This window comes from Pollicipes pollicipes, unplaced genomic scaffold (assembly GCF_011947565.3).
Source record: "Pollicipes pollicipes isolate AB1234 unplaced genomic scaffold, Ppol_2.1 Scaffold_7231;HRSCAF=8579_pilon_pilon_pilon, whole genome shotgun sequence".
NCBI classification, from domain to species: domain Eukaryota; kingdom Metazoa; phylum Arthropoda; class Thecostraca; order Pollicipedomorpha; family Pollicipedidae; genus Pollicipes; species Pollicipes pollicipes.
The window spans coordinates 27,568,381-27,580,508 of record NW_023597034.1 but is presented as its reverse complement, the minus strand read 5'-3'; the positions used below and the strand labels follow the sequence as shown (position 1 = coordinate 27,580,508).

The 12,128-nt window shown below is 57.8% G+C and overlaps 1 protein-coding gene across 1 annotated transcript; it reads right to left on the bottom strand.

Annotated features, from left to right (window-relative positions):
• Window positions 1–697: 697 nt before the first annotated feature.
• Ptp10D (Protein tyrosine phosphatase 10D) lies at window positions 698–11,833 on the bottom strand. Its single transcript, XM_037232854.1, has 2 exons — window positions 7,307–11,833; window positions 698–1,797 (listed from the first exon to the last, which is right to left on the bottom strand). The coding sequence occupies exons 1-2, from the start codon at window positions 11,606–11,608 to the stop codon at window positions 1,453–1,455; spliced, it is 4,647 nt and encodes a 1,548-aa protein (XP_037088749.1). The 5' UTR covers window positions 11,609–11,833; the 3' UTR covers window positions 698–1,452.
• Between the last annotated feature and the right edge of the window lie 295 nt (window positions 11,834–12,128).

The window sequence follows — 12,128 nt, the reverse complement described above, 5'->3', positions numbered from 1 at the left end:
GCAAACATCTTCTCCCCCATCATCCACTTGTTCAATGTTGACGCAACATTATTGGTTTCGGGTAGGAGGAACTGAGAACTACCGAAAACATTTAGATTAGACCCACCCCCAAAGCAAATATCGCTCACCTGTGGACCCGCTTATTTAAGGGTTTGTAGGGGTGGCATGTTGGGGGGGGGGGGGGGACAGGAAGAATGGTTACCTTTTCCTTCCTCTCCTACGTTGGGAAATTCACTGGAAGTCCATCAGCATTGCTTGGAAGCAAACGCCATAAAACCGACAGCCCAGCACTAAAAATGTTCCGCTACTACCGTGCGCGCACACACTTAAACCAAACTGCTAAGGGCACAGGGTTTGTTGAATGCTGTTACCAATCCTGCACAGGCGACACGAGGGCAAGGGACGCCCGATGGCGGAAGTTCGCGTTCAGGGTCAGGCAGTGGCACTCCTCCGCGGCTTACAGTCTCCCCCGTCCCACCCGCCTGCAGGCTGACACGTCAGAGCACGCCGCTCCCCGGCACGGCGCCTGGCTGCGCCCCTGCCGCGCGTCCGGGAGCGGTCGGCGGTGGCCTCCCACGCGCCGGCGACTGCGGCGCGGCAGCGGGCGCCAGCTGGGCTCGGGACGGCGCTCACCGCCGGCGTCGACCGCAGGGCCCGGCCGCCGCTCGCTCGCGCCGATCGGTCGAGCAGCACGCCGTCGCAGTGGTGGATATTTATTACAAAACGTGGCGAACGCCGGCACGCTGCGGCACAGGAAGCACGGCTGGCGCGGAGCGGCGCCGAAAGTGTGGCCAACCAGGCCGAAAACGGGCGGTCAAAAACAGTCTCACATCTCCAGGCCGCAAATGGGCCGTCAAAAAAAAAAACAGTCTCACACCTCAGATCTCTTACAGAGAATATCCATGCTCAGGTTTGGACGGCAGGGTTCGTCGACGACAGCAGGCGCCAACAGGTGCAGCGAACACGTTCTGTGCAACACCCAGGCGACCGGCAAGCACTGGGAAGACGTGATTATTGCCAGGGCATACATCGCGCCTTACTCGCTCAGCAGAAATGCATATAAAACGATTAAGTACCCAACATTTGTGAGAAGATAAAATGTAAGTATCACAACGGGACGGGGTCAAAATGCGCGTAAAATAAATACCTCCACGAGGACAGCAACAGATCTACGTTAATATCTGTATCGGGCGGCCCCGCCTCGCCTCGCCTCGTTCAGCAGGAAGCGCCCCCGCAGCGGCTGGACGCCCGTTGTGCCGGTCCCGCCCACAGAACGCATTGTACTGCCGAAAGCAGCCGGGCGACAGCCGGAGACGAAGCGCTCCGCCCCCATTCCGACTAGCCGCCGGCCGCACGGCGTGGAGGCAGCTCACACCGAACACTTTCCCCGTCGGTTGGTCCCTGGGTGACGGCGGCCGCGGCCGTCTCGCGCGCGCTCTCCGCCGGCGCCGCTCACATGCCTGACTCAGCGATGCCCTCGTCGTCGTCGTAGGCCATGTTCGTGTGCGATTCGCGCAGCGGCAGGTCATCGTGCTCCTTGCCCTCGAGCACCACCTTGAGGCACGTGTGAATGCAGATGTACTGCACCTCCGTCTGCACCATCAGCACGCGTTCCTTCCGCATCTCGTACACCATGCCGAAGATGTCGATGTAGTCGTACTTGCGGATGTGCTGGATGGCGCGGTCGAGCGCGATGAATGTGCCCGAGCGGCCCACGCCGGCGCTGCAGTGCGTGATGATCGGCTTCTGGTCGTACGGCACGCGCTCACGGAACGCGCGCACGAACCGCACCAGCACCTGACGAACAGACGGGCGGAGGTCAACACAGGCTCCAGCCGAGCGCGGACACGATAGACATGGGTTAGTCACCGGCCACTTGCGGGGGGGGGGGGGGAGTCACAGGCAACATCTCCCCCGATATGTAGAATAACGTCCAAGCTGTTTCAGGTTAGCCAAAGAAATGTTCGACACCTGTTACGTGGCCAAGTTTGACGCCTGGTGTCCGATAGCCGTATATCATTTTGATGCTGCTGTACGCGTCAAACCCCTCGCTGAGCTATACCGCTGTTCTGAACAATCGTTGAAGCTTTGGCACGGCAACACTACATTTAAAGAATTCAAGGCAGAACCTGCCACGCCTGCGGAGTCAAAGCGGGTTCGGCTAGCACATAGCGACTTTCTTCAGCGGTCGTAACGAAGCCATTAAGTAGACCTGGACAGCGGCTTCACTGGTGTGTGACCTGAAGTCAGAACAGGGAGCCGTCCACCTCCGGAGTGAGCCGACTGGCCGGGCCTTAACGGATCCGAAAGTGGGCGGAGCTACGGGCGTGGCCAGGGGCCAAACCAGTGAGTCTGTACCCAGCTCAGATAGAACCGCAGCTGCTGGCCGATTTTGACTGGACTTTTGTGAGAATCGTCCCAGGATCTGCTCTGGTTCATTATGTTTAATTGAAAGCGATCGAGTTAAAATTTCAGCGCTGCGGACGCGCAGGGGTTCCTTGAATTGCTGCGCACGCGGTTCGCTCGCAACGGGATGCGAGTCAACCCGTCGAAGACGAAGGCATTCGCTCTTAGAGTACGACAGGGCATCAGAAGCCTTCTCCAAGATCGGTCGAATCAGGGTGGTATAGCGACGAAGGACAGCCCACTCTATCGCACCAACGACGTGACCATCTCGGCCGAGAAAAAATAGCACGGCAAGCGGCGGGGCTCTGACACAAGGCTGACAGCTTCACGGAATGTCTTGACGACGTTCAGGCCTCCGTTGAAGCCTGCCATCATTAAAGGAGATATACCATCTGTGCTGCCACCCGTGTAAAGCGCGCCACCATTAACCGATCATCTCTTAGCACAGCCGAAACAACTTGCTGAGGAGTTTGTACGCGACTAAGGTCATCCCGTCCGCACCCGACCGGTCCTCCGTATTCCACGCGCCTTCGCCCCTGGCCCTGCCCCCCCCCCCCCCCCCCCCCGTCACCTCCCGCCGGTCGTGAAGCACCCGAGGCCGTCGCCGCCGCCAGGTAATGGCGGCGACCGCAAGACCGCGGGTCACCGGACCGTGAAGCCGCGGCCTCGCCGCCGCGCATGCGCACGATTCGCACCTGATCGGGCGGGCCCGTTAGCGCAGGGGCGCGGCAGCACGGCGCGTGCCGGGGCTGTGTGAGCTGCGCTCGCGCCCGGAGCCGAGGCGGACAAAGGCGGGCCAAGCGCACGGCGGCTGGTGGACGTGCCGTCAGTGGACAAAGGGCGACAGAGCGAGAAGTGACAGCCGGACGTGCCGCGCCGCTAAAGCGCTTGGCAGATTGCAAACCGATGGTCGTATCGGCAGGCACGCTATACGCCAATTGATGTTTCCCCGCCCTTGCATGAAACAACCGGTAAAAACACGCTTCCAGCGACAGACGAGGCAGCGGCACGCAGCGCCCGGCTTGGCAATGAGCACGTCACGCGCTGGCCTCCAGCCGGGCGGCGGTTCACACACCGGGCACGCCGCTCCCGGTTGGAGGCCGGTCCAGACCAGCGGGCCGGCAGACAACGGGCGGAACACGGGTAGTTGGCCGATAAGCCTCGACAGCGGCTATTTGGAGCGACATCGCGGCGCGTTTAAGCAGTCCTGTACGCCATGATGGGCGTGCAACCATTGACATGCACCGTGAGCACGACTGCAAACTACTCCATACTTTAAAGTACGTGCCGCATGCGGGTGTTGGCAAGACAGCACCGTTCTCCAGGGCTGTAGAATCGTATTCAGTTGGGGGAACTTCAGCTCCCACCCTAACTTTGAGGAGAAAGTGGGCACTACCCGGGAGAAACTAGCTTGTTAGCGTATTTTAGGGTCAGGGAGGCATTTTCCGCGATTCAGTTCCCCAATTCATTTTGCGAAACTACGTCCTTGTCATTCCCCTCAACGGAACAAACGTCCTCCGCCAACTCATTCATTCCACCATTGTGATGAATATCCGTGTCCCATACGCACGGAGTAAATGCGACTGTCCTTGAGAAGCACATACAATAGTTGTCAAAGTAACACTCCGTACTGGACAGTGTAGAAACATTCCGTCACTTGAGTGACAATATTTTGGACATCCATTCATGTTATTGCACCTCCCATTCGGGGCTCCCAGCCTGTTACTCATCTCCAGCCCGCCTTGGGCTCAGCCAATCGGCATCGGGCCAGATGGCGGTCCACCCAGCGTTTATGCACCTTGGGCTTGGCAAACGGGACGGGCAGGTCAGGATGTCAGGGTTCCGTGCCAAAGGGCAACAGGTTTGCAGCCAACCAAACGTGGGTGCGGAGGTGGCCGAGGAGCCGGAAGTCTGGCAACGCGAATTAATATTTACAGCCTTGGCACCCAAACAGATCAATTGTGGGACACTTCGACGCATTCTCGCTTCTCCTGACTCCAGACCTACCAGTCTCCACGAGCTCTAATTAGTGAATCATGTCTGCCAGTGTCTCGCCTCCGACGACCCCAAGCTGACAAATTCCCCCGCAATGCGCGAAAATCTCTGGGGCCATGTCATTGCCAGCCCCTTTCGCGTCGCAAATCAGTGTTGCCAGGCGTCGTGGATGGTGGCTTGGAACCTGTCATTCAGAGAGTCTGAGGGGAAGGATTTGGCCACCTCCTCCCTAGCCCCGTTTGCCAAGCAAGAAGTGGTGCCAGGCGTCGTGGCCTGTCTCTTGGCACGCCCAATTCCTGGGTTGAGAGAGAACTGGTTGATCAGCTGAAATGCTCGCGATGATCAAATACACTGCGGTCTTTTTCGACCCATAAACGTGATGCATCCTCATCCTTCCTTTGGGTCAAGGCATTAAAGTAATGAAACAATACGATGTGGTCAAAAATACTGGCAAATAAGCACGCCTCGTGATCTTTAGTTGTGTACCGTAAATGCTGGCTGTGGCGGCCTAAGGCCAACGACGCTTCACGCTAGCATTTCAAGCTGACCCAACCCAGTCCGCAGCCAGATTTTCCTACATTGTATGTGTATGATATAACACAGATACAAGTTACGCGGAAGTACGAAACGTAGACCTTGCAAAATACGGAGCACTAATAAATATCTCTAAAAAAAAACGCGCTCATGGGTGTTGGTGGGGCAACACGGTGAGGCATTTCCACGCATGACCGTCATATACACGAGTCAATGTCCGGCATCATTCTGGGCCAGTGCCACCATGGTACTACCCGATCATCATCGCGGTTTATGCGATCTCATGAAGACAAGCCAACCATGCCTAGCAACAGGCTTAAACAACCTGAGCTCCACGCCGCGGCTGGAGCCTCTTTCCCATGAAAACCGGGCCCTCCGAGTGACGCCGCCCGTCCGCTGATTCCAGTCTCGTCCCCGGCGTCCGGGCGCAGTGTCCGGCGGCCCGTCCCGTCCGGTGTCGGGTCCCGTCTCGCCCGGCCGCGTTCGACGGCCGGGCCGCCGCGCCCCGTCCCAGCGGAGGACGAGGTCGTGTGGCCGTGAGAGAATGGCCCGCCGGCCAGCCAGGCAAGGCCGCGCCGCCGCCCCGCCACTGCCTGGCCCGCCGGGCGGGCGGCGCTGGTGCCAGCTCGGACGCACGCGGCGGAGCGAGAGGCCCGCTCCGCGCCGGTCCGTTGCAAACGCCGGCGGCGGCCCTCTGAAGCCCTGTAAGCGCTCGTGCCGCGCGACGCTCGCGTCAGGTGGTGCGGTCGTGAGCGCCGGATAACGCCCCGCCACTGGATGCAGCCGCGATGGTGGAGTCCCAAGTTGTGATTGCATGCCCTACAATTTCGCTGAGGTTCGTCCTGCCGACACTGTGAAGCGCTCTTGAAACGCACCATGAACATGCTATATCTTGACAGCTAATATCGATGCACCAAAGGAAATCCCTGGGCCAAAACTAGATTTCTTCCGCTCCCACATCCACGAACCTCGATGGCATTTCAAGATAGCAAGTGGAAATACAGGCTTGTAGTGACCGCAAAAATACCCTTCCACGAAGCTGACAGCGCCTACAGAAACCCAAGCGCCGACCACGGCAACGCGGCGCGCTGGACGCGAGGCAGCCTTCCTGGCGCCCACCAATGGTCCATGGTCTGCGTGACGTCGCCCCATTGTGTCGGTCCGTGAAAGTCCCGTCATACGGAGCCGAGGGGATGCGGCACGGGCTGGTCATCCGCGTTTCTCCTAATGCGTCACAAGGCGCAGGTTCGCATCCGCTTCACGTCAATGATTCATGTTCCCAAGCCCAGTTTAATTTACCAAAGCGTGTACGCACGGACCAATAGGTCTGTATATATAAATGACATTTGGCACGGCACAAAAATGTTTGGTGTTATACGGGGGCGTCACTTTGATAAGAATAATTGACGGCAATATGCGGCAGCTTCAAAAATACAGGGCGGCCCGGATAATAATTACCCATGCTTCCTTCACCAGTGGCGAATGTATTTGTCGCACAACCGGAACTATGGTGGCATGTGACTGCCACTTGAATGACAAAACATGGTCAGCGCTAGTGGTAGTCATCAGTGATTTCACACAGCTTAGGTTGTGACAATAGAAGGCACCAGTTTTAACGACCAGAGAGCACCCGTTTTACTTTAATATGTGGGTACATTGTCGCAGGGTACTCGAAATTTTCCATACACTCTTGTCGGTGCATGTCAGGCCACGCCAATGCGCACGACACCGTATTTTTGCGCCTCAGGTCATCGTTGATAAACGATGAACGACGCTTTTGTCGTAGATCACAAGGACTCAAATTACTAAAATTTGTCTTTCCCGTGAGCTGCACCCCATTCCAAGCCTTTCACAACAATCTAGCTTCATGTCGTCTTGAAATGGAAAGCCACTCGACAGCAGAAAAGGGACTGCCAAAATTCATTTTCAATTTAAATTCAACACCGGGACGCAAATTACAAAGCCGAAATCCGAGGATAAATCGCGTTTTGGTGGTACATTGGGTCAACCTTATCCGTTCAGCTTCTCGTCCAACCGATTTTAAAAAGTGACACCCCTGGCTACAGTCACACAATACCAACGTGAATCATCACACACACAATGCACGCACGCAGATGCGTGCGACGGCCAGAAGAGCTGTAGACAGTTCAAGCGGTACACGAATGGCTTGGCCTCCGAGGTCGGTAGAAGCTTACAACGAAAGGCTATCGTGTACGCCCGGTTACCGCAAACGCGTACCATGTTTTATGGGATTACACCGGAGTGCGGGGGACAAAGCGAACACCGGATGGGCCTAAGCCAACCCGACAGCCGCCAGAAACAGTCGTCTCTAGGGCGAAGACAATGCGCCACCGCCGGGGGTGGGACTCACCTGCGCCGGCTCCGGCACGCCGAAGTCGGGCCACGTGGTGAAGTGGAAGTGGCGCACGACGCGCGAGCTGTCGCCGCGCATCACCTTGAACTCGGACACGGTCCAGTCGGGGAACTGGCTCTGGTTCAGCACCAGCACCTGGATCTCCCCGTAAAACTGCGGCTGCATGTCGTATGGCCAGTAGTGGTCGCACTTCTCGCGACCCTTCTCAACACAGCGCGTCAGCATCACGATGGCGCGCGAGTTGGACTCCCACACCATGCGCCAGAAGTCGTCGCGCGTCGAGTGCAGCGGCCCCTGCGTGACGATGAACTCGCGCGGCGACATGTAGCCCGGCACGTAGTTGGCGTTGATGTAGTCGCTGCCCTCCTCGTCGTCGGTGGGCTGCAGCTTGACGCGCGAGTGGTCGTACGGCAGGATGTTGGTGAAGCGGTTCTTGGGCCGGTTGCAGGGCAGGTCGGCGAAAGTGCACGCCTGGTCGCGGCCGACCTGCTTGAGGTCCTCGTACTCCTCCGAGAAGCGGATATCCGAGTCGGCCGACATGAAGCGGTAGTGCTCCAGGAAGTCCTTCAGCTTCACCGGCCGGCTTGTCTCGATGATGGAGTCGCGCAGCGACATGTCGTCGTCCTTGTGCCGCATCTCCTTGGTCATGTAGAACGGTGCCATGTTGCGGCGCCGCATGATAACGATGACAACCGCGATCAGCGCCAGCAGCACCAGCGGGACGAAGATGGCCACCAGCACGTTGGTGTAGTCCTTGTCCGTTTGTATCGGGTGGCTGTATGCCGTGTCGGCGAACTTGTCGGGCGCCGTGAACGCGCGGATCTTCACCACGTAACTGGTGCCCGGCTTCAGCGGACCGTTGCAGTAGCAGCGCGAGGGCGGCACGCGCTTACACTTCTCGGCGCACGCCGTGTCCGTGCCGATGGTGAAGTCCTCGACGGAGCGGTTGCCGGTGAAAGGGTTGTACGGTACGTTGACCTGGTAAGGGGGCCAGACGGGATACGTCTGCACGTCCAGCCAGTTACGCAGCTCGATGCCGCTCGAGTCCTTACTGTAATCTTCAGCCGCCACGATGCTATAGCCGATCACCGGGCCGTTCTCGTCGCTGAAGTAGTTCTTGCGGAACCGCACGCGAATGGTGGTGTCGTTCTTGGACACCTCCGTGGGGAAGACGCGCGCGTTGGGCTCCGGCGGCGGCCAGACGGGCATGGTGGTCTCGTAAGTTGTGGCTTGGCCGTAGCCAATCTTGGTGCGCGCTTGAATCTGGAACGTGTACGTCAGTCCGGGCTCCAGATCGCTGATGACACCCTCCGACTCGTGCGGTCCAAAGTCCTTCACCAACACGGTCTTACTGCTCTTCTCGTTGTAGGTGATGGTGAAGCCCATGAGAATGCCGTTCTGTGCGTTGTTGGGCAGCGTCCAGCGGAAGCGGATCTGGTTGGGGGTAACGTCGGCGGCAGTGAAGGTGGCCACGCGGCCCGGCACACTCTCCTCGGTCAGGAAGTTGGCCGATAGCGGGTTGGAGCGCTGCATCAGTCGCGACTGGCTGCCGGACAGCGTGCGGATGGTGAACGTGTAGTTTTTGTGCGGTGTCAGCTCCTGGAAGGTGAATGGCGGGCTCACCACCATGTTCTTGACGGACGCCTCACCCTCGCCCTGGTGGTACACGTCGAAGCCGTCCCACTCTCCGATCGGCTGGTCCCAGGTGAGAGTCATCTCGACGTCCGTGATGCGCGTGGCGTTGATCATCGTGATCGGCGCCGGGAACAGCCGGGTGTCGCGGAAGTAGGGCAGACTCGTCACGCTGCCCGAAACCGTCCACATCGTCACGCGGTACACGCGGCCCGGCACAAGGTCCTTGAAGATGAAGTTGCGGTTGGGGTCGTCGGCCATGCGCTCCTCCTTCGGCACGACCGGTCGGCCAGGCTCGTCCGCGTCTGCCAGCTCGCAGCGGTACCGGTCGAACGTGGTGCCGGCGGCCGGCGTCGGCGTGTAGGTGATGGAAAGCGTGCTCGGCTCGGACACCTCGTTCACGAGGATCACGGTCGACTGGAAGAGCGGCAGCGTGCGCTCGTTGATAGTGATCTTCTCACTCTGCTGATCATGCGCCGTCGAGTAGATCTCGAAGAGGTACTGCTCCCCGGGCCGCAGCCCGGTGACCGGTACGGCCATCTTGCCGGCGGTCAGCGTCTCGCCGACGGTGATGGTCTCCTTCTTGCCCGGCTCGTCGATCGGCCACCACGAGACGATGTAGTTGTCCACGTAACCGTCGGGCACCTGCCAGATGAGCGTCACGTTGCTGGAGTCGAGGAGCACCTGCACGTCGCCAGCGTGCGTCTTCGCCGGCCGCAGCGTCTCCTCGACGGAGACGGGCCGCCACGACTCGACCTTGCTGGAGACGGCCGTCACCTGCAATGTGTAGCGGTAGCCGGGCAGCAGGCCGCGCACTGTGTAGCTGGTGTTGGTCGTCATCGGCAGCTCCGTCCAGCGAGAGTCGGTCGTGCTGTAGCGCACGATGTAGCCATCGTAGATGGAGTCGCGCGGCGGGCGCCAGGCGAGCAGCACGCTCTGCGCCGTCACGTCCGTCACGTTCAGGTCACGCACCGGGTTGGGAAAGACGGCCTGGTAGTACTTGTGCGGGTCGCTCCAGAGGTTGTGACTGATGGCGAAGATGCGGATCTCGTACACGGCGCCCGGGTAGAGGTCCCGGAGCTCCGCGCGCGGCCGCTCCGTCTCTACCGTTTTCTCCACCTCGGTGTCGTTCCTCGTGTATATGACGGCGTAGTGGTCCTGCCGCGACGTCACGTCTGACTTCCACGAGATGTTCAGTCCTTCGGGGATCGGCTCCAGGTTCTCGATGATGGGCGTGGCGGGCTTGGTGGACTGGAAGATGGCCACCTCCTCACTGGCCACGCCATTGCTGACGGCCGCCACACTGATGCTATAGTTGCGGCCTGGCAGCAGGTTATCGACGCTGAACTTGGTGTCGCCCACCACTGTCGTGCTCGAGTCACCATTGAAGGTCTCCCGCTCCTGGTATGTGATCCTGTAGTGGTCCTGGTAGCTGTTTGGGTCTGGCTGCCACTCCACAAAGATCTCGCCAGTATCCACATTTGTGGTGGAGTTCATACCAACCACAGGAAGAGGTCGGGTGGTAACATTACCTTCTGCCGGCCAGGATGCCACATTGACCGACACAGCTTTCACCATCACCTTGTATGTCACACCTGGATCCAAGCCCTCAGAGAAGAGGGCAGATGTCACTTGTCCCCGCTCAATAATCTGGGGTGCTTTCTTCCTTGTATCTATGGACACTGAGTACCTGTCAAATTCCACAAAGCCCTTGGGAGGCTGCCAATTCACAATAAATGACCTTGGCTTCAAGGAGTTGCGATCAAAGGTCACATTTCTGGGTGCCAGTGGCACAGTCCTGTACTGTGCAGTAGTTGGAAGGGAGACCTGATCAACACTGAGAGTCTGGACAGATATGTTGTAAGGCCGGCCTGGTGTCAGCCCATAAAAGGCTGCCTGTGCTGGTCCTGGTGGTTCTCCTTCTTTCTCCACCAGGAACACACTGTCAGGAGCATCTGGTGGGTCAATTGAAACCTTGTACTTGGAGTATATTCCAGCAGGGTAGGGTGGCTGCCACAGCACCAGCATTGTAGTCTCATTTCTGAACCACACAATGAATCTTCCAGGGGTGTTGGGTACTGTTGTCACATTTTTTGATGCGGCATCTACACTCTCTGCATCACCAAATTGTGAATACAGCTCAAGGCCATATGAAGCCCCCGGGGTCAGGTCACGCAGTGTAAAAGGCGATGACTCGATGATGGTGCTATTATGCACTGACTTCTGTGGCCCAGAAAATGGAATGACCTTCAGCTTGAAGCCAGAAGTACCACCGGCCTTTGAAGGCACCCATGAGACCTGGACAACTTTTCCTGACCTCACATTCACTGTAAGATTTTCTGGTGGATTGGGCCTGGTGTCAAGAGATTCAGACCATGCTGGCCAATCTGAGAAGGTATCATTGGTGAGATATAAGAATACTTCATACTTCTTGCCAGGCAGAACTTTTGTTAAGGTGATACCTCTTCTAACTTGCAGTGGAGTGAATGTGGCATTGGGTGCTGGGTAGCCTTCAGGTGGCCAGTAGTCCAAGCGGTAACTTGCGCGCTCATCCTGTATGTCGAATGGGACCTGAACAACCAGATCTGTAGCTGATCCACGGCAAATCAGCAAGGAGATGCCAAAAAGCAGTGCCACACCTGCACCAGGGGACCGAATCCAGGTCATCGCTTTAAATGCCAGCACTGTCCTTTCGTCACCTAACCTTGACAACCGAAGCACGACTTGGGCATGTTCCTTCGCGTCACATCACTGCCATTCCGACTTCATAGATCGTGCTGTGGAAGTTCCATCCCTGAGCTCTTCCACTTCCTCAACAACCGTCCAAGTCCGCTGATCCCACTTCCAACCAACATACACACACCCGCCCGCGGACGACGCTTGCAGCGCTCAGTCGCTCCAGTTGTGAAAGTTGTTGACGCAAAAGCGATGGGTGACCGCGCTAGAATTATCGAAATCAACCAGCATGGTTAATGTTCCATTTCCCCATACACTTAGTCGTAAAATAGCACAAGGCTTCCCTAAAATTCAGATTTGTAATAATTTATTTAATTTTACAACCCAAGTAATGGTAGGATAACGGACCAAACTTGCATTTATCGATGCTATAATCGATAAGCTGCGAACCTATAATCTGGGGACTTCTATAGAAGTCGGAGGCCCTTGCGGCGGCCACGTCCGTGGTACG

What these genes read in the sequence shown, in the direction of transcription:
- Ptp10D (XM_037232854.1), bottom strand. Translation starts at nt 11,608, where the DNA reads ATGACCTGGATTCGGTCCCCTGGTGCAGGTGTGGCACTGCTTTTTGGC. An exon ending in GCGTGCCGGAGCCGGCGCAG is followed by an intron (nt 1,798 to 7,306) that starts GTGAGTCCCACC and finishes TCTGTTCGTCAG; the next exon opens with GTGCTGGTGCGGTTCGTGCG.